Source organism: Salarias fasciatus, chromosome 23 (genome assembly GCF_902148845.1).
Source record: "Salarias fasciatus chromosome 23, fSalaFa1.1, whole genome shotgun sequence".
NCBI classification, from domain to species: Eukaryota; Metazoa; Chordata; class Actinopteri; order Blenniiformes; family Blenniidae; genus Salarias; species Salarias fasciatus.
The window spans coordinates 14,837,014-14,862,648 of record NC_043766.1 but is presented as its reverse complement, the minus strand read 5'-3'; the positions used below and the strand labels follow the sequence as shown (position 1 = coordinate 14,862,648).

At 39.6% G+C, this 25,635-nt stretch overlaps 1 protein-coding gene across 3 annotated transcripts; it reads left to right on the top strand.

Moving 5' to 3' along the window:
• Positions 1 to 583: 583 nt before the first annotated feature.
• ankrd13c (ankyrin repeat domain 13C) lies at positions 584 to 23,414 on the top strand. Of its 3 annotated transcripts, XM_030082646.1 has the most exons (15): positions 604 to 675; positions 786 to 1,281; positions 3,354 to 3,395; positions 8,278 to 8,382; positions 13,027 to 13,112; positions 14,402 to 14,447; positions 15,453 to 15,519; positions 16,893 to 17,037; positions 17,775 to 17,906; positions 18,556 to 18,717; positions 19,444 to 19,494; positions 21,197 to 21,276; positions 22,137 to 22,235; positions 22,446 to 22,546; positions 22,688 to 23,414. In XM_030082646.1, exons 2-15 carry the CDS (start codon positions 879 to 881, stop codon positions 22,816 to 22,818), a joined length of 1,650 nt encoding a protein of 549 aa, XP_029938506.1. In that variant the 5' UTR covers positions 604 to 675; positions 786 to 878; the 3' UTR covers positions 22,819 to 23,414. The 3 variants fall into 3 exon arrangements, with proteins under 3 accessions (XP_029938505.1, XP_029938507.1, XP_029938506.1); XM_030082645.1 differs by having other exon boundaries at positions 584 to 1,281; XM_030082647.1 differs by lacking the exon at positions 19,444 to 19,494 and having other exon boundaries at positions 584 to 1,281.
• The last annotated feature ends 2,221 nt before the right edge of the window (positions 23,415 to 25,635 follow it).

The window sequence follows — 25,635 nt, the reverse complement described above, 5'->3', positions numbered from 1 at the left end:
ATTGTACTCATCCAATACGTGTTCTTCTTCTTTTTCCTTAAAGAGATTACTGGATGCCTCGGTTTGTGTTCCTGCTCCACAGTGAGAATAACCCCAACAGGAATCTGAATTCTGGTCGTTCTGCACTCAGTCTGCATGTTCTCCTGGTGCATTCACGGGTCAGTTTCATAGCACAATTCATAAACATGCAGTTGGGGTGAGTCATTGGCTGAACATTGTCGGTGGGATTATGAGTATATGTCTGACCTGTGATGGACTAGTTAGCTGTCCAGGAAGTACCTTGGTAATTTTTCCCCCGGCTTGGCTGCAGCACCATACAACCCTAAACTGGACAAAGCAGATAGATGGGTTTTTAGACAATTCCTTGCATTTCACGTTTCAATAAATGGCTTTTTTAAGTAAACGATTAATTGCTGCATTCAGATTTACTTTTTTGCACAAGATGTCACCGCACTTGGTTTGTTTTTCTCTCTGAAATTGATTCAAAGTGAGATTACTGTACCGCTTTAAAAAGCGACCGATAGTAACCTTTCCGGGAAGTCTCGCGATACTTCTGGGCGGAAGACGTCGGCATAGTCTTCATACGAGCCGACAGAGCCGCTCGTGCAGCGCAGCGACTGGCGACAGTTTTGGACGATAGAGGGAGAGTGAGCTGTTTGTTTTTACGTTAAACAGGTGAACGAAAGCTGGTAGTTCTTCGTTTTTTTCCCCTCTCAACTGCCACACTGTCTTTGTTTTGGGCGCCCGGTGAAGGATTTAGTGTTTTCATGTTGTGCGATTTCCAGCGTTTGCGCGAAGACTTCCAGCGGGCGAGTCGCATCAGTTCGCCCGGAGGGTCGACACCCTCCTCCGCCCCGCTCGTGTCAGACGTTTAGAAGATGACCGGAGAGAAGATACGCTCACTGCGCAAGGACCACAGGCCGAGCAAGGACGACGATTTACTGGAGCCGGACGAAGAGGCTGCGACCGGGACGTTCACCGCCCCCAAAACGAACAACAAGAGCAGAGCCAGTAAAATCTTCAGCAATCACAAGTTAATCAAGTCATCATCCACACAACAACAACAACAACAACAGCAGCAGCAGCAGCAGAACCAACAGTCGCAAAATAATGCCAATACCAACACACTCTCAACATCGGATGTTATTGATGACAACAACAAAAACCCCATCATACGAGCAGGGCAGGACTTCCCGGTGCACGAGTGTGTGTTTAAGGGAGATGTCCGACGCCTCTCTTCGCTTATACGGACGCAGAATATCGCCCAGAAAGATATCCACGGTGAGTTTACCAGCTGCTTATCGTATCATCAGGACCCTAACAACCATACACTATCTACTAATTTCAAGGTCCAGTGAAGCTTAGTTTTCAGCTAATAGGCCATCAGTCTTCAGCATCATTTGAAAGTAGGCGAGGCTTGTTCCTGCCAAAGGCCTGGATGGAAGAGGAGCAGGGATCCTTCTTACCCTGTAATTTCTCCGAAGCTAGTTCCTTCATGTCAGCACAACGCAAAGTGTGAGGGCTGTGTTGTGTGTTGTTTGCACCTGCAGGGCACGGTGGCTTCTCAGCCTGTAGCAGTGCTGAAATGTCCTGAGTGTTAGTTATAGTCAAGTAGATCATCTGGGATCAATCATCTGGTGTAAACACTGGAGTCCACAGTCTGGAGGAGGAGATGCATTAAAGTTTCCTTTCCTATGTGAAACTGTGAGATTCCCAGGCTGATAGACACACTTTGCAGTGAAGTGTCCAAATAACCCTCTCCTGAACTTTGTAAACAAACTTGATTTGTTGCTGTTTACATGTAGAGACAGCCATGACTACTGCATTACTTAGAGACATTTGGTCGTCATTAAAACACTGACATAAAGTAATTTAACAAGAAGTCAAGCGTTACTTGAACATTTATGTAGTGGTAGTGAAACCTCTTCCTATCAAAGCGCTGTTTTTCCTGAAGAGAATATGTGTATTGACTGTCATTATGACAGATACAGGCTCAAGGATTAGGATTGTTGCTGTTTTGAGATATTTGCATGCCAATACAATTAGAGGAAAGAAATGAATCCTTTGTATCCTCAACAATCTGCTTTTAATATATTACCCTATACAGATCATGTTCAGTGTATTAGTTAGGAGGAATGCCAGCATGTATTCATGAGATTCACTGAGAGCCTAAAAACACATTTTCCTGCTTTTGTATTTTTATGTGAAACTTGGTGTTTATTCCAATCTTGAGTTTCACTGAATTCCAACACCATGAGGCTGCATCAGATAGTTACTATTGATAATTATGCCAACTTTAGCATTATCAAAATATTTCAAGGTATATTATGAAGTTGCTTGTTGTCCAGTTTACACAAGTTCTGCTGTTGTCAGTGTTTCTTCGACAATGAGTGAAAGCCATTATTAATTAAAATTTTAAATCAGTGTTACGGACAATTGGCACATCATTCCATATTCTCCTGAAAAACCTCACCCACCTGACTCTAGACTCCTTTGAATTACCAAGACCACTACTGATTCTGGAAATTATACATATGCACAAAAATTTCTGTTAATTAAATTTAAAATATTGTTCAATATAAATTAAATTAGACCGATGGTAGAAATGCCATCGACAGATATTTAAAAACAGTCCATAGACACTCTAGCTGTCGGTATGACAAGATATCCTCTGAAGTAGATGAAACCATTTTCTGTTAATGTGTTCAAATGATCCCTTATGTAACATTACCATAGGGTAAAGGTTGGGGTCAAGGCCATTAAAATGCTCGTATCTCATCAAAACACCTTCTCTTGTGCCCGCGCTCTGTCCAGGCAGATTAACACAGTGAGGGTGGCAGCAGAGCCCTGGATTGTATTTTCACTGTTTATATGCCTCCTGCAGTAATGCTCACTCACTGCTTTTACACAACAAGAAGGGCCCAATCATGCACTTCAAGTTCCTCTTAAGAAATTCACCTCTGCTGCTTATGGGGCTTATTTTATGTCCTGGAAATAAACTTCGGCTTTTCCCTCATCTGACACAGATGCCAGAGTGTGTTTTTACAGTGCCACTGTTGTGGTGCAGTGTTTGCACCTTGCCTATTAACAAGCCATGTCCCATCCTCCAGCTTGTTCCGATATGCAGCTGCTTAATAGTTGGTAAGACAGGCTGACATGGGAGAGAATACACAATAGGTATACACTTACACTTCTCATATCATTTGGTGTTTAATGAATTCCGCCTTTCAACTTGAATCCCCAGTACATGGTAACTATGACATTCCTGAAGGCAAACGGCTTGTCACAGCATCTCATCACTTTGCTGGTATTATCAAAGGCAGTAAACAATTTTTTTTTCTCCCCTCCAACAGGAAACACACCACTGCACCTCGCTGTCATGATGGGACACAAAGGTGAGCAATGCAGCTGACATTTGGATTATTTTTATCTATTTATCTGTCTTACTCTTTCAAATGAAATCATCTGTGGGCTCATATGTCTTTTGTTGCTGCTGAGCTCAGTTGATTTTCCTGTTTTTGTGTGCACATTTGTTTTGTTAAGCATCACAAGACCTTGTGACAGTGCACTGAGTCAATTCTTAGAGATAAGAAGGTCATGAATGAGTAAAGAAGCTGTGTGAACGAGTTTCTCCATATCACAAAATCACAATTCTACAAAAAACTTTTATGTCCTCTTAATGGTTGTGCATTATCTAAAATGGATTGATTGAATGTCAGCAGATATTAAATTACATAGGATCAATGGGCAATGAATAACAATTCGCCTGCAAGAAACAGGATAATTGTTGTAGGTTAGGTCTCTTGTTCTGATGGATGTTACATTGTTAGTTCAACAACTGAAGCTGGTAGAGAGGTTATTGCTTCAGATAGGAGATGGCACTTTCTGCTCCAATAATATTTGCTTAGTCAACTCTTAAAAGGTTTCCACTTGTACCTCTCCAGCTGACGATGTTGTCTTCTTTTTTCCTTTTTAAGTTGTATTTGAAAACTTTTGTAAAAAAAAGAATTATCACAATATTCTTTTTTATAAATTTTGCTACGGATGCTGCAGCTCTTTATGCTTCCCTGAAACAAACTGAAATCTCGTTACAAAATGGGAATTAAAGTGAGGAAAATGTTCAGGTTTGGGGTATGCAATGAATACGCTCTGGTGCTTCAACCATTTGTGTAAATTGTTACACCATTTTGTTTAGTTTTTTTTCAGTCTTGGCTGAAAGGTTGCTCATAAAACTTTAAGGAACAGTCCCTTTGTGACTGGGTACTTCCATTCAGTTTCAGAAGGATGCTTCAGAACATGCTTTTGAAAAATTCATTCTATTTTGCAGCAGGCTCTTGGTAAACAATTCAGGCATAGGATTGTTTGCATTTAACATTCTCATCTTTTTACTCTGTCACTGGAACAAAGGTTTCAATTGATTTCACATTCACAGAGTTCATTTCCTGCCACTAAAGTGAAGGCTTTGCCACTACCTATTGGTAATTCTGAGAGTGGCGTGTCAAAGTGCAGATGGGACACCATGGAATTGATTGTGCTAATGAGTTTGCCTATCTTGTCTGAGCTGCGGCCCTGTCCTCCAGGGATGCTCAGACCAGACAGGCTGAAGGCTACTGCATGAGATCAGCCTGGGTGTGGCTGCACTGATGGGATGCTGAGGACAAGGTTTTCTTTGTGTGTTGTTTTATACATGTTAGTATTCTCTTACCTGTGAGTTTTGAAAACATCTGGACAATGAACAGGTTAAAAAAAATTCCAAGTGTTAAACGAAAAGGAAGGAAAGCCTCTTATCATTCATAGCGTTCATAGCGACGTCGCTTTTTGATCCTTGGACGTCGGCTCTTCCTATCATTATGAAGCAGAATTCACCAAGCGTTGGATTGTTCACCCACCAGTAGGGAACGTGAGCTGGGTTTAGGCCGTCGTGAGACAGGTTAGTTTTACCCTACTGATGATGTGTTGTTGCAAGAGTAATCCCGCTTGAATCCAAAAAGTCAGTGTTGTGCTCTGAATGTTTTAATGCTCTCACACATTCTGAAACTATCAAACATACATTGGGAGCAATTTGCATTTTTGCTTGATTTGATATAGGGAAAGGGGAAGATGTGAAATTTAACCCGTAACCTTCAAATGGAGAGATGACAAACGTGTAACATTGAGCTAGTTTCTCACCAATTCCTATGTGGCCTATTTTGCTGTGCAGGTAGTATAATTGAATCTGTTAGAGGCCCGATCTGAATAGCGGATGGTTTCCAAGAGTCAGGGCAAATCCTTAACCTCACTTCCTATAGAAACCCAGTGTTAATGCTGGACAGTGACTCAAATCACCATCCATTCATTCACTATGCATGATAAAGTTTGCTCATCATACCTGATATACTAGAAAATCCAGACCAGGAGGTTGCAGTTGTGCAGCTCGGGACACATGGCACAGCTTTTGTCTTTATTGTTATGTAACATATATCTGCTAAATGTTGTCATTATTGTTACACAATCATTGGATTTAACAGCTATGTATGTCGGCCAAATGCTTGGGGGAGGGCTTACGTCACAAAGTGAGTGCTCGTACAGTTGACCGTCTGCATTTTCTCAATATTGACCTCTCTTCTCAGCTGCTTCATTTTCAATTGCAGTCATTGGTTAGACGAATGCAGAAACACAATGTTTGCATATGTCACATTGGTTGTGAGGCACTCAAAAAGCTGACTGTCCAGTGCCAGCACAACTTATTTACTTAATTATAGGATTCACTATAAAACAAATCAGCCACTCTTGTTTGTATGGCATTTGGACAGTATGTAACATCATTTAAATTGTGTGTTAAGCATAGTTGGACATAAATTTAACAAGCAATGGCATTCAAAATGAGTTGTGAGCCAAGTCTTTGAATCTCAGATTCCTCACTGGTGTGAGCTTCCCAGAGCCAAGTTTTGATTTATGTAAATTTTCACTTTCATGCTTGAAGCTTCATGTAATCTGTACATTACTGGAGTAACGTGGCCAATAATTGTTATTGATAGGAATGTAGCCTTAAATACCTGTGTCGGTGTCGAAACATGTCCACTTGTTTTTTATGTAACTGTACTCCGGGGATAAACACGCTTCTCTTTGTTGTAGGGATAATATGTTTAATTAGGTCGAATATTCCTTTCTGTCATTAAGAATGCATGAGACCCTGGCCTATTTCTCATCAATAAAACATAGTGGGTATGCAGTAGTTGATGTGAAATTGTGACAGTGTGCTACACTTTCACTTCAAGAGGCGGATGTTTGTATTGTTTTTTGATTCTGTGAATACACCACATGAGGTTAGTTTTTGAATTGCCTGTATTCACAAGCACAAAAACAAGTCTGAACAGGACAACAGGAAGAAGTTTAAATGACTCACAAGGTTAACTCTAAAGCTTGCTCTGAAAGCTGGGCTGCTTGGAAGAAGCTACGAGCAAAATGATCACTAAATAGTGAAGTAAAACAAATGTAATAAAATTCCACACCCATCCAGTGAGAGCTTGGCGTATCCACTTAACTGTAAACTTCTAGCACTTAACCTTTGCCTTGCATTTTTGCTACGTCCTGCTCATAGGAGCTGCCCAGTGCTGCGGCCGAGCTGTACAGATGCCAGTGTTATAATGAATGATGCCACAGCAAAACTGACAGCTGAGCCGGAACAACAGGCTTCATTTTTGGCCGGCTACAGTTTGTTGACAATCTGTCCGGAGAGTGGAGGGATTTTGTGGTGCTCTTACTGCTGATCTTGCCATTGAAAAGGGATAAAGCTCTCTGGCTGTTTTCCAGTTGTTGAAATACAGGCACGGCTCTGAGGGTTACTCTCAACAGCATCACTAGATGTCTTTATGGGGAGTTTGTCATTAAATTCCAGGGAATCTGTCCTCATGTTGTAGCAAAAGACACTCTAAAAGGATGCTGAGACTTGTGTAACTCTAGATCCCATATGGCTTGCTTGTTAATGGGTCAACTGTTATCTCAATCCGTCTCTCTGTAAAACCAGGATTATTTTCAAATCACTGATTTCATGCTACAGGAAACTGCTCCAGTTTGCATCAGACATGTTATAGGTAGCTGCTTTCACCTGCATCTGAATGCACTGGTATCTGGTCAAATATATTCCTGATAAAAGCAGAGTGTGGCGGCATTTGAAGAATAACAGAAAATCAGAGTAAAGCATTTAAGTAGCACTCATTTTGGGTGGTTCCCCTGTGGAAGGCAAGTTTTAGGGAAAATAAGAGTTCTCTCCTGCTCAGTGTTTAATTCACCAGAGCGATAGGAATTATGCTTGCAAGGAGGTTCATGGACAATATGAAAAACTTGTCTGTCATGTGGATGTATGTTTACAGTGGGGTTAAGATGTATAAAAGGTGGATGCTTGGATGGTTGCATTTTGAAAGTTGGAAACGGAGATAAGAAAAGGTCGGAAGAGTAATTGACAGGAATGCATAAAAAAAAGAAGTGTAGAAGCATTTGACAACTAATTAGGTTAATTGGCAGCAGGTTGGTATTATGACTGAGTAAAGAAGGGAACATTTCCGAGGGGCAGAGCTTCTCAGATGTAATGAGGGGTGGAGGTTCAGCAGTCTGTTACAAACCACATCTAAAACATGTGGAACAACCTCAACCCCTACCTGTATGCAGCCTTCAACTGTGTATCATATCATCAAAAGACTCAGTGAACCAGGTCTCTGTGCAAAGGATGAGGCGAGGAGTTTCAGGCCAACCGGTGGAGCTGCAGTAAAATGCAGGCACGGTTATCTACTGGATATCACTGAATCGAGTTCAGAAATACTTTTAACAGCTCACTGCCTCTGATTACAGAAAACATTTGGGCCTCACAAAATAAGAAATCAGGAAACAAAGGCCCAGGGTTGTTGAACAGTTGTGATGTTTCATCATACAACAATGGGACAACGTTTTCTGCCAAAATGTCAACATCTGGTCTTTCAATTCTCAGACATTTGCTGAGTCCTGTGAAAAGAAAAAGAGGTGCCACACAAGTCCTCTGATCCAGCCTTTTCTAAAATGTCTTGCGAAATTTAAAATGGCCTAATATTTTCAACCATTTTTTTATTTTCCAACATTTGATATGTTTTGAATATTCAGTTTCATTTAAACATAACAGTATCTTTTTGCGAATTTGGTCTGAATATCCTAACACCAATTGATCCTTGAATGTTTTCAAACACCATTTTGAGGAGAATTTCAGGTTGCACTTCATTCGGTGTTTGAATATTAAGTGACCATGTGCTTGTCTTACTGTCCTTGCAGAGTGTGCCCATCTGTTGCTAGCCCACAATGCACCAGTGAAGGTGAAGAATGCCCAGGGATGGAGTCCACTTGCTGAGGCCATCAGCTATGGAGACCGTCAGATGAGTGGGTATCTGTGACTGATGGAGACTGCTTTGAAACCTTACAGCTTCTGCAACTGGGTTATTTACATTGGCCAGCCAGCCCATATACTCTAAAATGATAGTGTTTTCAAGGGTGTTGGCATTAGAGATTTCATATGTTAAAACAGAGAGGGGGGAGAATTAAGTTATGATCAACACAACCAATTCAACAAATGGCTCTTCACATTTTTCCACACTGCTGCCTTTCAGTGAGGCTGTGATGCTGGCTTGCCTTCTTTGTTCCTCAGAGAGAGGGGACATTCCTCAAGGCCCTCTGGCTTTTGTACCCCAATGAAAAGGCAATTCATTAGATATTTCTCTCACTGCACATAGGCTGTTTATTTTCAAGGACTTATCTCACCCATTTTCCACCTACAGCTCAAGTGAGGACAGAACTTAAAATGTTGTAAATTATTTGTTTTGTGTTTATTGGTAAACATGGACATATTAAAATAGCTGCTTACTGATTGAAAACAACAAATGCCGGTTTTTTTGTCAATCAGAGAATTAATTTGTGTCCCTAGCCAGTTTTCAAAACTTTTGAGCAGTCATTTAAGTATTTTAAAGTGCCTCTGTTGACTGCCACCTCTAATTAACTCTTTAATACCCTTTACCCAGCCAGATCAGGAGATTCAATTGTCTTTATTGACTAAATCCTCTAATGAACTCTGAATGAACATTTTGCCATGCCTCAAATGGATTTTCAGTTTCTTTTGGACAGGCTGCATTTCCACTATATATATATATTTTTGTCCTGTCTTTTATGGGGAGCAAAGCTTTTTCAGAATAAGTGTGACAAGTGCCTTGTCTGACTGACACCAAATGACATAAGGCTTGGTGGTCACGCCATTGTATTTCAGTGGACAGAAGGAATTGTTTTGATTTTGTCTTTTGTCAGTCATGGGTGAGTCACCAGGGCTGATTCTTTGCACTCAGTAGAGATACAACCTCACCCAGCTGACTTATGGTTGCTGTAAGACAGTCTGTTAAACACCTGAATCAGCTGGTGGCTGCTGAGACACAGAACACGCTTTAGCCTTTGTTGTACACAGGTACGAATTCATTCCAGAGAAGGATCACTATTGTTTAACTCTACTTGTGATCTTTAATGGCACAGCAAAATACAACACAGACCACTTTAGTGACAGCTCGGCTGCAAATGGCAGAGGTTTCACACTCAGACACATTCACACTGCGCTGTCCATTTATGTGAGTAGAAGTGGCTGCCATGATGATAATAAAGTTGAATGATAACCGGAGGAAACAGTGGCTGTTTTCTCATCTCAGTAGAATAAACACGGAGTCTTTGCAAACTAACAGGGTTCTGCCTTGCAGTGTAACATTACAGTTGACTCAGCAATTGACAGGACTTTGTGAAGGAAGTGGAGACTTTGTAGCTTTGTTTCAGTTTGATACAAATGGATGATGAGAAACAGTGTATCTACATGAAAGATGTGTTTTACAGCTCCATCACTCAGCAGTTTCCCTCTGCGAATTAAAACAGGTTGTTTGCATTTATACCATTTGTTGTGTCACTTTTAAATTATTAATTGAAGCAATGAGGGCAATGCCCAGAAATAGACTTCCTTTGTGTATGTTTTGTTCAAATAGAGTTATTTTTGGCCTCAATCATCTTTGACCAATAAAACTATTTTGTGAGCCTCAAGAACCCATTCAAAGCCAGTCCTGTTGGATGTTAGTCAATGGAAACAAACAGAATTTAAAAGCGGGTGCTAGAGAATAAAGATACCAGTAGTTTAATAATCAATCGGACTTCGACAAAGCTCTCCTTTTTAATATTGAAGTTGAAAGGTATTGGAAGTTTATTGGCCTCACTCTAATAATGAAAAATAGTGTCATTCATAAAACATTTCCAATTTGGGTTGTTGTTTTGAGTTTATTCAACTTGTTCAAATATTAAGACAACCTCATTTCCCCATTTCTTCATAAGGATTAAATGGGGAAAGAAGATGAAAGGACCAAATTGCCCATGCTAAACCTTGGTGAAGTTGATATTCAGCTTGTAATGACAAATATTATGAGCTCCTGATGCGACATGTGGTTTACTATCTCCAGGCAGACTGACCTGGAGGCTTATACAGCTACTCCAAGGTATACCTGTGTCAATATTGATTGTTTTCAGGTTTTTAGAGAGCTGCCAACAGCGGTTGTCTAATTTGATCCAGGGACTAATTGTCAATATTTACAGTTTATGGTGACGTGTCCTATCACTTGTGTGTAAAGAGATTAGCCACCCGATTAATGCTGGGGTAGTGCCTTTATCAGTGTCGGTGTAAATAAATGCCAGCGTGAGAAGTCACTTTGGCTTAGTGTTAAAATGGTCGGTGAATATTTGTCAGCCGATGTTGGCTGGGTGGTCCCAGATGGTGACGTTGTGCTCCTTTCCTTGTCCTGCTGGGAGGTGGTGAAGATCAGGAACGAGCCCCGTCCTGAGCCTGTCCACAATCATTAGAGAGCCAGGACACGACAACAACAACCTCATCTGGTAGTTGTGTCTGAGTCAGTTGGCCTGTGTAATGGTGTGTGTGTCTGTGTGTGTCTGTGTGTGTCTGTGTGTGTCTGTGTGTGTGTGTGTGTGTTGGCCTACTTATACCAGTGAGCCCTGTGCACCTTCTGTGCCACTACATTAGCTGCACAAGTCAGACATTATGAGCAACATATTTGTTTGCTGACCTGCCACATAGACATAGAGGAGTGCAAGCGGCAGTCAGATGAATGGTTCTGCCCTGTTCTGCATTGCTGTTCGAATGTTGGTCTTCCAGATTTTCACATGTCAAATATTTTCAGTTTTCAAAATAACCATCTACAAAAAAATGTATCAATTGCCCATTCATGTGATCATTTCTTCCCTTGTAGTTGTCATCAAATTGTCAAAATATTGTTAACACTAAAAAGTAACTCATTGCTCAACTCCTTATGATACTCCAAATACCCTTTAAAATAACCCCAATAGTTGGATATGGATTTTGGGTTATTTTTCATTTGGGATTTTTTTTTTTTTTTTTTTTTTACATGTACTAACAAGTCAATAACAGCCGGGCGATATAGACCAGTGTGTGCGTTTTAACCTTTTTGGGTTTAAAGGTCTCCTGTGAACATGCCTGTTGTGCAGGTCCTTATAGAGGTGAAAGGCACACATCATTAACTAGCAGCTTCTTATCTGCGAGGCTTGTTTGTTTTGAGTATCTTGAAACTGTTAGAACCCATACAGGGAGTGCACTGTAATAGGCTGAATGATGTTGGGAGTGTTTATATGACTCAAGGAAGTGGCGCTTTTCTAAACTAAATTCGGTGTGATTGTAAACTGCATGCCCTTTGCCTTTAGCACTTTTCACTGTAGGCAAGTTTGCAAAAAGAGACTATTAAGGCAATGGAGGATTAAGTTGATAAGAACTGTTCATTACTTAAGGGGCAATGGTGAAGAGGTTAAAGGAATGGGCTTAGGTTCTGGGGTCTGCAGGTTTTAATCCCACTGCCGACAGGCTTCCTCATCAAGGCTTTTGACCCCCAGCCGCTCTCGGGAACTGCACTGCAGCAGCCCTCTGCTCCCAGGATGTGTAATTATTAATAACTCTGAACAGGATGGGTTAAATACAGAGAAATATCTTTCCCAAGGGGATCCATAAAGTATACTTCTGTCCTTTTCTCCTTCTTCTATTCAATCTTTTCAGTAATGTCCTGTTATTGCAGGATAGAAGGAACATTTTTTAACTTTCCTCAGTGGTAGATCATAACATAGTGTGATACACCGGAACGTAATATGACACCTCTTAATGTTTTGCTTGCATTTAGTACAGCAAAAACACCTGCTGTGAATTTAGGTGTTTGAAATCTAAATTCCTTACTACTCATGTCATATTATCTTCTTCATGCACAATGATTCCACAAGAGTACCAAGATGACACCAGGTTTTTGTGTTCACCCAGAGATAAGCATAGACAGCATGAATTGCCCCTCTGTACCATTTTAACCAGCTGGCTAACTTTGTCGTGTTCTACAGTGCCATCTCACCCATTTATCCTGATGCTGTTTAACCTTTGTCGCCAACCCCAGTGACCAAATGCAGACACTTTAGCATCCACTTCCCTTTTGCACATCCATGTTATTTATACAAATGATGTGGCAGAATAAAAATGCACCAACCTCTTAACAAGCTGGCAGTGTAAAAGCGGATGTCAGCACAGGGCAAAAAGGAAGGGATACGTTTTACTGTGTCTCTATGAAACTGAAGTTTGGCATTTTTCTGAAGTCAAGATAGGTTTCAGGACTTTTGAAAAAATGAAAATATATCATAATATCTTTCTTTTGTAACTAGAACTGAATTCTGGACCATATGGAGAAGAACAGTTGTTTTTTTTTTTACACAGACAACAGCCGTGTTTTTGTTCTTTTAATAATTCAATAAATCCTCTGCTGATTTAATGAAACAAGGTGTTATTTAGAAAATAGCTGTTTGGGGAACATTACATATCATCCAATGCATTTTTCATTGCTTCACTGTTCTGTAAGTGGAAAAAACAGTAGAACTTTTACACCGGAATGGCAATGTATACTCGGCAGTGATTTTGTCTCACATCTGCTCTTGATCTGTTTCTCTCTTCTTCAGTCACAGCACTGCTGAGGAAGTTGAAGCAGCAGTCCAGAGAGAGCGTGGAGGACAAAAGGCCCAAACTCCTGAAAGCTCTAAAAGAGGTACATCGTCCTTACTTTAGTCCTGTAGCTGTTGATATAGATCTTCTGTTTGTCAGATTTATTTATTTTTTTGTTGGTTGTACTCCTACTCCTATTTTTAGTAGGAAATAAAGTCACATCCCCTTTAGACTGCAGCCAGGTTTAACACTTTCACATTACTGCAGTCAAAACAAAACGGATACAGGGAAATTATTGAGTACATGCCGTAAGGCTGCGTGATGTGCCTGTGTTCAATGACACTCTGCTTCACGCGAGCACACATGCACGTGCGCGCACACATGCACAGGGACACGCACGTGTTGAGATTGAATACATACAGAATCAAATTATTCAACTTGATTTTTTTAAGGCACATTTAAAAAATATCCTTAGATTTCACATCTAACACATTTCAATGTCTAATATTAATAATGATGTTATTAATTGATTGACGGTGTCTGAAACATGAGCTGTATATGATATAATAAGATCCTTTCTGGGTGATGAGGCAGAGGCCATCTAATAAAAATCAGAAAACTTGGAGAAATTGATGAGCCCACCGGTGCGTTGTGATTAGCTGGAGATGGATTGAGACCACCGCTGACGATTAGATCAATACATCCCGCCTTACATCTTAATAAGGTCGTCTTGAGTTGTGTCAGCCAGGTGTGATTTGACAAAAAGGCTATTTTTTTTGTCCTTTCCCATGCAAAATGTTTGACTGTGGAATTCATTCTGATTTCAATTGAAACAATGGGATCTAAACCATCAATTTTGTTATCACAGTTTTTTATGGTGCAAGATGATACAGGTGATGTTTGTATATTTGTTATGCTCATGAAATCTCATCAAAATCAGTAAAGGAACAGAAATACATGCATAGACAAATGGCTTGTATACCTATATTCTGGTTTTGCTTGTTCCTCTGTGCCTTAAAGCTCTGTGGTTGTCCAGAAAAACAAAACAATGATCCTCATGGTTGAACTGGGTGACTCATGGCTTCATTATTGAAAGGTCATGGTTCTTTTTGACTCAATTTCATATCAATATCCTGGTGCAGTGACCTCTGTAAATGTGTATTAGTACAAAGGATAACATTCTGAGAGAAAAAAATGTGCACATAATCAGTTTTTCAAATTGACCTTTTGTTTTTTATATTTGTTTGTTAAATTTCATAGATGGGGTAAGAAAGACTTTGCTTTATTATAACTGCACATCAGCTATGGCAAAAAGTTCAGCCTCAAAGAGAACAACACTTGCCAATAAAGTGCACACAATTGTATTAATTTGTTTCCACATCTCATTGACAGCTTGGGGACTTTTACCTGGAGCTTCACTGGGACTTCCAAAGTTGGGGTGAGTCAAGCTCCACTGTTGACTGTGTTAGATTGGCTGAGTTGACTAACACATGTGCATAATAAATATACAATGAAATATCATCAGCCCAGATCACCGTCTTAGTATATATATTACTCATACATTCATATAAATGACAGAAAATGTGATTAAAATTAGGTGTTTGCTTGAGTGCCTAACTTATGTAATTAGAGACCTTTATTGTTCCTCTGCAGATATTTACGCTTGCAACAGAACGTCATTGCACACACCTTCCTTTAGTGTTGATGTCTCACCTTTTAGAACCAAAGGGCAGCTGATACCAGAACTTCAGAGGGTTTTTTTTTATGGACATAGGTTGTAAAACTAAAAGGAAGAAATGCATGATCTGAGATATGATAGAGTTTCAACCTAATATGTAGCAGTACAGACAACAACTTTCCACTAGAACTGGTTGATCAGTATTTGCTTACTGTGCATCAGATTGACCCCAGAGAGCGAGCCAGCATTGGTTACCTTGTGCTTCTCCTTCTTTGTGAATAATTACCAAATTGGGAAAGATTTCACAATGCCTGTATGATAGCAGCAAACTGTAAAAGAGATACCAGTGCATTTGTAAATGTTGATGGTGCAACAGTAAAGGGGACAGTCATCAGTAAATATTTCTCCAGTGCCCTTTTTGGATTGTTAAAGCTGTATAAGGCACACTGTTTGAGTAAAAGAGCTCTTTAATTGACTGATAGGTATTTTCAATGGTGATTGTTACAGTCATTTTGAATTGCCCAAGTATATCTGCATTTCTGCTCAATGATGGAATCGGAATGAGTGTTTCCTGCCTTCAGTTACTCATTAAATATTTATCTGCAGAACTACATGTTATTGCTGGTATATGGCACTCTAGTCCACAGGGTTATATGCCTCTGAAGTTTTAAAGGGAATATTGGACTTTATTTTTATGCAACCTTCTAAATTTAGGCCCCTTTCAGGATGTTTTGCATGTCTTCACTCTATGCTTTCATGTTGCAGTGCCTTTGCTCTCAAGAATCTTACCTTCAGACGCATGTAAAATCTACAAGCAAGGCATCAACATCAGGTAAGCACTGTCTCTAAATGTTTTTATTCTAATAAATACTTCAAACACAGAGAAAGGCGACTCTAAAGCTGTATTGAAACAGCAATATACTGTATGTTCTGGTCTCCTGTCGCACTAGGCAAAAGCACTACAGTAGTACTTTGATATAACCCTTCATTGAGATGCTTTGTTTATGTTAAAGCATAGGTGTTTGTCATCCACCACTAATCCAAAAATGTATTTTTATGTGTGTATTTAGATAGATACAAATATATTTTTTGAGTACAGGATAGTTTGCTCACATTAAGTTTTTCTTTGCTCAAGTAATTTTTTTTTTTTTGTGCTCAGAATTTCACACTGCGTGCTCAGGATTGTGGCACAAATGCAGTTCCACACTTGCTTAGTTTTGTTAACTGGAGTGTGAAATCAGTGCTTGTAGCATGAGGAAGCTGAACGTCAGCCACTGTGCACAGTCTGTTACTTCTTCAACTGTTACTTCTGCGTTTCATTTTAAAGTACCATGGATGGAGAATTACTCTTCAATTTACTGTGCTGACTACAGAAAACACCAGCGTAAAGGTTGTGACAGTAGTACACAGAGTGGCAGTCAAAACAGTGAAACAACAGGGAGAATCCATGTGACTGTGCTTCAGTGCCTTGTGGGTGAAATGCAGCAGGTCAAATGATGCAGTTTTCAGGAGTCTTGGGGTTTATCTACACATCCAGTCACACAATCGTGAAAGGTTTTTACAAACATATATGACAGAGCAGGGCACTCCTTCTTCCAGCCGATACACAGTTATACTCTTTTACATTTGGCATCCACGCTGGTTCACTGTGTTTGACAGTTGAATGTAGTTCATAAAACTGTATTTTCGTCTCAGCGTACTTCTTCCTTATGAGGGGAAACTGTGATGTGGAGCTTGTCGTTATTCTCAGAAACAGCTTCTGGCTGTCTAATTTGGTATTCAAACTGCCTTCCTATTATCCTAATGTCATGAGAGGAAAGAAAAAAAAAAGACAAAGACAAAAAAAAAAAAAAAAAACCGTCACAGTAAGTTCATTTACATTCACGTGCTATGGCATGTTAGCATGGTCATACTGACACATAGAGCCACTTGGTGCCTGAGAGTAGATCAGTTATTCTCTTTGCTGTTGCACTTCAGGGCTTCCTAGTAAAATAGCCAGAGAAGCTTCTTGAGATGTCGTTTCTATTGACAGTGACTAGTATTGCACACTGTCACTGCTATTGTCACAGTCTTACCTGAAATTGGCTGAAAGTTAATTCAGCTCTATGGTTGTCAACATTGATTTCTCTTGCAAGAAAATCTTAAAGTAAACCTGTTATTTTTTTTTTTTTTTTTTTTGAATGTCTTCATATTTTCTGTGTGCAGGTTGGACACAACGCTGATAGACTTCATGGATATGAAATGTCAGCGTGGCGATCTCAGTTTCATCTTCAATGGCAACGCCATTCCCTCGGAGTCATTTGTTGTGCTGGACAACGAACAGAAGGTTTACCAGCGGATACATCATGAGGTGTGTGAAACTGAAATGTAAAAGAGGACTGATGGGAAGACTACTCCTTACTGGCCTTATTACTTTGGTTTAATACACTGACATCATAAAGTTAAGCTTCATAAAAGCTGCCATTTTATTTTCAGAGGTTTGACAGCAATATTAAATATTCGTTGTAGAGGTGATGCATTCCGATTTCTGGTTCTGTTTATGTTTAAGACAGACTCAGCAGATTTGTAAAATAAAAGTTCTTATGCAGAATACAGAATTTAATACCCCACATGTGATTTGTGAAGTTTTATGTGACCAGATCTTGCAAGTTGTGCATTTGCTAGAAAGTGACTGAATAAGAATTTCAAGGCTGTTTGGGATGCATCGTCACCTTGCATGGACAAAAGTCTGTTTTATAGCCTTGTTTAGTTAAGTGTGCAAACTGTTCTTCAAGTATCAGTGCACAGTAGTGTAAATATCACACTCACAAAAGAGTTTTGCAAACGATGGACTTGATAACGTATTCAGTGCAACAGGAAATATGTAAAAGATTTTTGTTGTTTATAAACATAAATGTTCATTTCATTCACCCAAAGGATGCTGTAATCACTTTTTTTTTTTCGGAAAAAGCATTTTATTCAAATAAAACTTATTGATATTTATTTGTCTTTGGTATTTTTGTTGATTATTATCATTGCTTGATGTGGAAGTAGATCGAAAGCCCCCTTTTTTTTTTTTAAATCTCATGTCATGTACTCTACATTCAGGAGTCAGAGATGGAGACAGAAGAGGAGGTGGACATTCTGATGAGCAGTGACGTTTACTCTGCGACACTGTCCACAAAGTCCATCACCTTTTCCCGAGCACAGACTGGCTGGCTCTTCAGAGAGGACAAGACGGTTGGTTTCATTTTTCAAACATGAGTCTGTTACTTACACAATCTCAGGTTTCAGAAACACGACTCTTGGTCACAGGAGTCCACCTGGTCCTGGAATTTACGGAATTTTGAGTGGTTTTCTCCCGACAGAGAAAGTTGGGATTGTGAAGGTTACTAAAACAGGAAACTGAAATGACATTTTACACAACAGTCATTACGCACACACGCACTGAATATTGAAAGCGTTATTAGTATTGTCGCAAATAAGCTCTGTGGCCAATGTGTGTTATTAGTCAGACTTATGAATGTTGTTGCTTGGGATTCTCTGGTAATCTCACAATTGAAACTTGCCTCGGTTGCCATGTGACTTGGGTCGGGGACCGAGAGTTTCTGCTATTCTGTGTATTAGACTCCCACAACTTTCATGATGATATTTTCTCTTCCATCCTCCACACTGGGTCGCCGGAAAGACGGCAAATAAGCAGAGAAAGTTCAATGATAGCTCCATAAAGGAACCACAGGTGATAGGCTTGAGGTTAAAAACAACATAGACGGGGCCGGAAGGCGGTGAATGAGATATGCGAGTATTGCTTTCTGTCCTTCTGACACTTCTTTAAAACGGAAATTGGTGACTCAGTGGCGGATACTTATCTGTTTTCTTTTATCTCAAGGAACGCGTGGGAAACTTCCTTGCAGATTTCTACTCCGTGAATGGCCTGGTGCTCGAATCCAGGAAGAGGCGAGAGCATCTGAGCGAAGAGGACATCTTGAGGAACAAAGCCATCATGGAGAGTCTGAGCAAAGGAGGGAACCTTATAGAGCAGAATTTTGAGGTGAGTTGGACATTAAACTCGGACTGGTCACCTGGACACCTGAACACTGCCATGACAACTTAACTAGATTACGTAGATGCGTCTATAAACATGTGCACTGTTGTCATACGAGCCGCAAAAACTAACATCTACTTTGAAAGAAGAAACACTAAAACTTTGCTGAATCCACTCTTTGTAGCTTCATGTAGCTTTGTTTCAGGAAGTGAAGCCAGTCGAGTGCTCTTATTGTCCCTTTCTAAATCCTGATACATAACTCACTGATGAGTTTGTATCTGTTATAACTGCTCTAAGTCCCATCTGGAGGGGTCTTCGGTGCTTTATATGTTGTTTATTTAAATACCGTAATTCAGTTTTGATTATCAAGTAAGTGAAATCAGTCACTTCAGCCTTTCTCTTGCCATTTTTCTCTATTTTGTACATATAACATGTAGTTTTCTGCTGTTTAATGTAGACATGAAAATAGACCACTCTCTTTTTGTTTTTGTATTAATTTAACTTTTGAGATGTCATTTGCTAATGAAGTAATGGAGCAAGTCAGTGTGAGGGTTATACTTTTGTTTCTTTTTTTCTCATTAACAAGACTGACTAGACAGCTGTATTGTTACAACGAAGAGACAGAATATTAGCTTATGTGTACATCAGTGGAAACTTTCTCAGCGAAGAATAAGAACCAGTTGAAACACTTTGCAATCAACTGATTCCGATGTTGTTCACTTATGCCTGCAGCGAAACCACCAGTCCAATCCTGAAACTGTCCTGTCCCGCTGGAACCTCGGGGTAGGATCTGAGTGTCTCAGGCAGAATAAACTTCATAGTATTTCACCGCTGCACCGGCTGAAACATAAATCCAGTAGAAACAGCATGGCCCTCTTTCGAGCACCTCTTCACGGTTTATTGAAAAATTCCTGTCTGGGTCCCTGCTCATGTTTCTTTGATGTTTTATGTGTTTTGGATATGGATACAGAATGACAAGCTCACACAACCACAGCCTCCTTTTTTACCTAGTGCATGGATTTGAGTCCCTGCATCACCACCCAGTGGTGAAAGCCACATGGCTCTTTCACGGCTACACCTCTCCCACCCACCTCTGTATCCTCACTACAGTATGTTCCAGAGCTTGCTTAGCAAGCCCTTGTGTGAACACCAAGCATAAAGCCTAGCATAGTGAAGACAAAGCCTCTCATCACTCAATGAATGCCTTTTAAATGCCCACTTGTTTTTTGTGGAGTCCTCTTTGTTCTGTGGTGTGCTTTGTATTCTTAGTGGGTCCTCTGTACTCCATTCCTTTTTTACTGTTTTGAATTAGTGCTTGTTCCTATTCAAGCAGAAAGAAGTCACACTTTAGAGGTTCTTACTTTTAGCGTGTGAGTGGACATTAATGTGCATTGATCAGCAGCCGCTGCGATATAATGACTGTTTGCTACATCAGTGAAAACCAGGTTGGTTTGTGGATACAAGCTCCATTGATCACATGGATGAAACCTAAAATCCCCAGTGCTGTGGAATGATGGGGCTGCGTTACTAACATACCAGCAGTCCTTGGTCTTCACAGCCTCTGTCCTCATCACAACAACACTTTGGGCCGGATGCAGAGTACGAGAGCGACCACAGTGCTGCGGAGAGAAAAGCACCAGAAATTATGACTTCATGTGTGAATATGAACAGTATTTCCCCCTTAGCTGATTCAGCTGTTTAAGCACTGTGAGACCCACATTTTTCAGCATCCTTGTTTGCAGTTCAAAATAGAAGTTCTCATGAAAGAAGTGTTCTCTTGTCAAGCTTGAGTATTTTAAAGAGATTGTGGTAATGTAATGAGTAAGTAAACTGGCATTGAAGAGCAGAGGCCAGTTTCATCTGCAGGTCCAGACTTTCCTGTTCTTGGACAAAGGTCGACTTTTTTTTTTTTTTTTTTTTTTTGTTAATTCTCTTCCATGACGTGTTGGTTGAAATGAACGTTGGCTCAACCACCGCAGCAACACATTTCAATTTTACCAACAGGTGGTTTTCTTTCTCTCCATTTCAATCCTTCACATTTCATTCCAGCAAACAGTCGTTTTGAGCCACACAACAGCGTGGGTGGTGTTAACCGCTTTGATTACTTGATGACTTTTTTAATCTGTATATCACACGCGAGCTGAAATAACCATGTGTACAATGGAAGTGTGTGAAAAGCTAAACTGAAGTCCTCACTTTGAAACAGCACCAGGTTTTATTTTCTCGGGTTTCTGGCTGCAGTTGCATAATGTGTTTGACCCTGGAGGTCAACAGTTGTGGTAGTTTAGTGACTTATTGAGGCCCTCTACTGGCTGCTGTTGAGCATTGCACTGCTCTGTGTGAGGAACTATGCAGCTCAACTATTTTCTGTTGTGATGATTTTTTTTTTTCCTAAGGCTACTATGAATTGCTCTTTCAAGTGTGAGCTTGCGCTGCTTAATGTTTTTGTTTGCTCTTCATGTATGTTTTTTTCCTCTTTCTTCAGCCGGCAAGGAGGCAGTCCCTCACTCCACCTTCACCAAACACTATATCCTGGGAGGAGTACATAACTGCTGACAATGGAAAGTAAGGGTAGTTTTGAAGACAAGCACACACTCTGCCTGAGCAAAATACTGTCATGGGGAGATCTGGGAAGATCAGTTTATGAAATTAAACTTCCAAAACAAACTTTCTTAAATCTTGCAGTGATAAAAAGTGGCAAGAAAAAGTATTACAACCTTTTGGAATTGCAAATGCACAGATTCACACATTATGAAACAGAAAAAAGATACAGAAAAAAACAAAAACAAAAGAAATGTAGGTGAAACAAATCAAAAGAATAAAAACACAGGTAATATAAAAAGCATTAAAAGATAACTAAAACTATGTTGAGTAAAAAATCAGACACAACCATATCGGTTTGTATCATGAAGAGAGCTGGAACAGCAAACTGCACCGTAAAGACGTTTTTCAGCCTGTTAGTAATTTGAGCTGATGAGCGCCACTACAGATGGAGGTCCCACACCTTCAGCTACATGATCCACATGGTGACAGTTGAATGTGTTCACTTAGCCAGTTCAAATCCAGACTCAGAACTCACCTGTTCCAGAATGCATACTGAGTAAGCTTATATCGGCTGTTTTATTGTTTTCATTCTTGTTTGGACAGTGCCACTGTGCACTTGAAAGAAGATGATTACTATTATTGTCAGTTTCCAAAGGTTTTATACTCTCTGACCTTTTTCACAAGCATGCCATCCACACAACAAGCAGAGGTTTTGTTATCAAATAGTGATATTGGTGTATTGGATATGTATGTATTTTCATGAAACGACGTAGCATAAGATCAGAGATGCAACAGAGGTCTGCATTAAGGACAAGATGTAAACACTTTCTCTTTAAGCGGCTTTCGTGCTCAGATTAAATTTAGACTGTCTCTTCACTCAGGGCACCTCATCTTGGAAGAGAGCTGGTCTGCAAAGAAAACAAGAAAAACTTCAAAGCCACGATAGCCATGAGTCAAGAATTCCCTCTCGGGATTGAATCGTAAGTTTTTAAGCTTCACAGTTCTCTTTTCCAAGTTCATGTTTGGACAGGAATTACCATTATGCTGTATTTATGGTTCTTTATTTGATTACTCTAATAGAGATCATTAGCTTTATTTTTATGATTTTTTTTTTGTAATATCTGATGTTAAAGGCATAATTGTGGTTTATTTTCTTGGCTTATGGTTAAGTTTTATATCTTATGCCTTAGGTTACTGAATGTTCTGGAGGTGATTGCACCATTCAAGCACTTTAATAAACTCAGGGAGTTTGTTCAGATGAAGCTCCCTCCTGGTTTTCCCGTCAAACTTGGTAAGTTGACTTTTAGAAGCTGATAAAGATTTGACATTATGGCATTTGGTTACAAGTTGTCGACACATCTTTTAAAAATAATCTGGCTGTCCGTTTCATGGTCACTGAAAGTAAGGCTTCCTCTTTACTGTTTTTCTGCAGATATCCCCGTCTTTCCTACGATCACAGCCACAGTGACGTTTCAGGAGTTTCGCTATGATGAGTTTGACGAATCGATTTTTACCATTCCCAACGACTACAAAGAGGATCCCAGTCGCTTCCCCGACCTTTAGCTGCTCATGCTGGGCTTTGAGCAGCAGACAAGCAACAAAGCAACATGGCATTATGAAACATGTTTTCAATTAGAGAGAAAATCAAACCCGGAGGCAAAAAAAAAAAAAAATAACAGCAGCAAACATTTGACTATGTCTCGTGTTGCTCACACATCTAATCCAGTTAGCAACAAAATGACCACACAACCCTCACTGAAATAGTGTTATCAGAGCTGAAGGGGAGTTTTACATCTCCTCTTGTGAACAAAGTGTTTTCAGGTGTAGAGTTGCAGGTTACAACTCTCATCTTTATACAGGTTTTCACTCGGCAGGCAAGTGATGAATTGCAGGTAACTTTAAACACCTCTTCATTGAAAGGGCATTGATGTTAAATGGAGCGACCACGCAGCATGAGAGCTCTCTGTGTATGGGGTATGAATAGAAAAATGACAACGAGTTCAGTTGGGTGCTTTGTATTAAAGTCTGTAAGTAATTTTAATAAAAGGGACTGTCTTAAACTGACCTGTAGTAAAGCACTGATGTGACTGTATGAGACGCTGGAGAGGAGTTTCACTAAAAAAGAGTTTTTAAGTTCTTTTCCTACTTGTTCTGACATAAAAAAAAACATATTAACACTTGAAATTTATTATTCAGCTTTGAGATAATAACATCTTTTTACTCCTACATCGTGATCACTTTAAGTTCCCATGGGTGTGTTCATCTCCTTTTGAGTGTTTAGAATGTACAATAGTAGATATCAGTTCTGAGTGGATCAGTAGGTCAAAACCCTAAAAATGAGCTTTTTGGTTGAATTCCTCTTGAACTCTGCACAATGTAAATTTGCCTGTATGTTTGTGAGGGTGTGTCTTACAATGATTTCTATGGCATGGGGTAGCATCACTGAAATTTTGGGCACGATTTAGATCCACTACAGCTACTCTCCACTCAGTTTATTTCACAAACACACATTTTGTGATACTGAAGCATTTTTCTCACATCTTGAAATAGGCAAGTTCCATTGAGGCGATGCTCGTAAAACGCTGCAGCTCAGTCCGGTACCACAATTTTGTGTTAAGCCTTTTGTTTTCTTACGCCATCTTTTTTGAACTTTGTCAAACAATACAATCCTGCAGGAGGGAAAAATGTAGATTTTAATAAATGAGCAACTACATTCATGCATTTTTTTTTTATCTAACATAAACCAGGCTTATTCACTGTACACTATATGAATACAGATTTTAATCAACTTGATTTCTTTTTTCTCATTTCATTGTTTTGTTTTTGGTCTTTTATGTATTGGACTTCAACTGCAAGAGCGCAAAAATTGTCTATTTTTATTTTTAATGTAGCATTGGTTCACTTGAGAGTATTCTGGTTTGTAAATGGTGGCAGTTGTTTTTTTTTGTACATACTTGTGTTGTTTTGAAGAAAAAAAAGGATTCTCTGTATTGTCCTGTCATTTTTTCCAATCAGAAGTGTGAAAAGCACAAAGTCTTTGGTGTGTGGAATAGCTGTTTGCTCATTTAAGAAAAAGTTGAACTCTAGTGGCGTGTTCACAGGTGTGTCTGTCATTTATGAAATCTTAATATTGATACAAGCAGGTTTTTGCCTTCTACTATTGTTAGTTTTTCAGTTATCCATGTTCTATCTAAATATAACTACTATATTCAGATTTATCATCGTAACCAAATGTTACTTTATTTTATCAAATTGCATTGCTGACTGCAGACATGCAGTTTGTGGAGGTGTGCCTCTCTGACTTAATGCTTTACATCTGACGAACATTTCTGACTTATGCTGCTTCATTTTTTTGTGAGATATAATTCACCCAACTGTCTGTCATTTGCACAGCATAAAAGAATGTTATATATGTCTCCGACACTATTTTCATATAAAATGTGCTAAAATAAAAATCCACATATCTAACAAGAGCATGGACTCTAATTACAAACATTTAGAAACCTTAAAATTTTGCCTGGTTGATTGTACAAGAGAAAGATCGTGACTGAAATATTCATATTCAAATATTCATTTTAGTTTCAAGAGAAATTCCCTGACTATTCCTGTCCTGAAGTCAAACATTCAATACTGTTTTTTTAAAAGACCTTCTGCAGACTTGGGTTCAGAAGGTTTCTGCCGGACTGGTTGAGGTTTCAGGGAGAGAAAAATGGGACAAAGCCCAACAAACAAGTTAACAGACAGCAAGCCAGTCCACTCGATGCAGACTTGCTGAGAGGAACAAGGTCATGAACTTGCAGTTCCACAGGAAAAGGTCCTGAAGGAGAGTATAACGACAAGAGAGTCGAGACAAAGCAAGGTTAATGGAATGCATATGGTGACATCCCAAAGTGAATTGAATCAGTTCAGCTGAACCGCTTGACCTGATTCAATTTACTCTGAGACGTCTCCTATCTGCACTAATGAGAAAATGTGTTGACATATGATGACATTTGAATGCTTCGAGTTTTGAGAGAAGGACATTAAAGGCGGTCTCCCAGCCATCTGAACAGAGTGATCTGAGTCAACCTGAATGTAAGCTTTATTAAAGACATATTTTAACAAAAGCTTAAGAAAGAACAGGTCCTAATATTAACTCAGTGAAAACAGACTTCCTGTAATCTCTTGTGCCCACAAGAGGGTCATGAACCAGTACCATAAATAGTATTTTTCTTACATTATATTTTGGGGGCTGTAGTGGCTTATAGACAAGCAGATTAATAAAGTATAATTCGTTTGATATTGTTGTTTTATTTGTGTAACATGGGGCTGCTGTGAGGACTTAATGGTCCTATTTGAGATTACAGTATTTTGTAGTTCACCAGGACAGATTACATGCTT

What these genes read in the sequence shown, in the direction of transcription:
- ankrd13c (XM_030082645.1), top strand. Translation starts at nt 879, where the DNA reads ATGACCGGAGAGAAGATACGCTCACTGCGCAAGGACCACAGGCCGAGC. An exon ending in CGCCCAGAAAGATATCCACG is followed by an intron (nt 1,282 to 3,353) that starts GTGAGTTTACCA and finishes CCCCTCCAACAG; the next exon opens with GAAACACACCACTGCACCTC. An exon ending in ACCAGCGGATACATCATGAG is followed by an intron (nt 17,038 to 17,774) that starts GTGTGTGAAACT and finishes CTCTACATTCAG; the next exon opens with GAGTCAGAGATGGAGACAGA.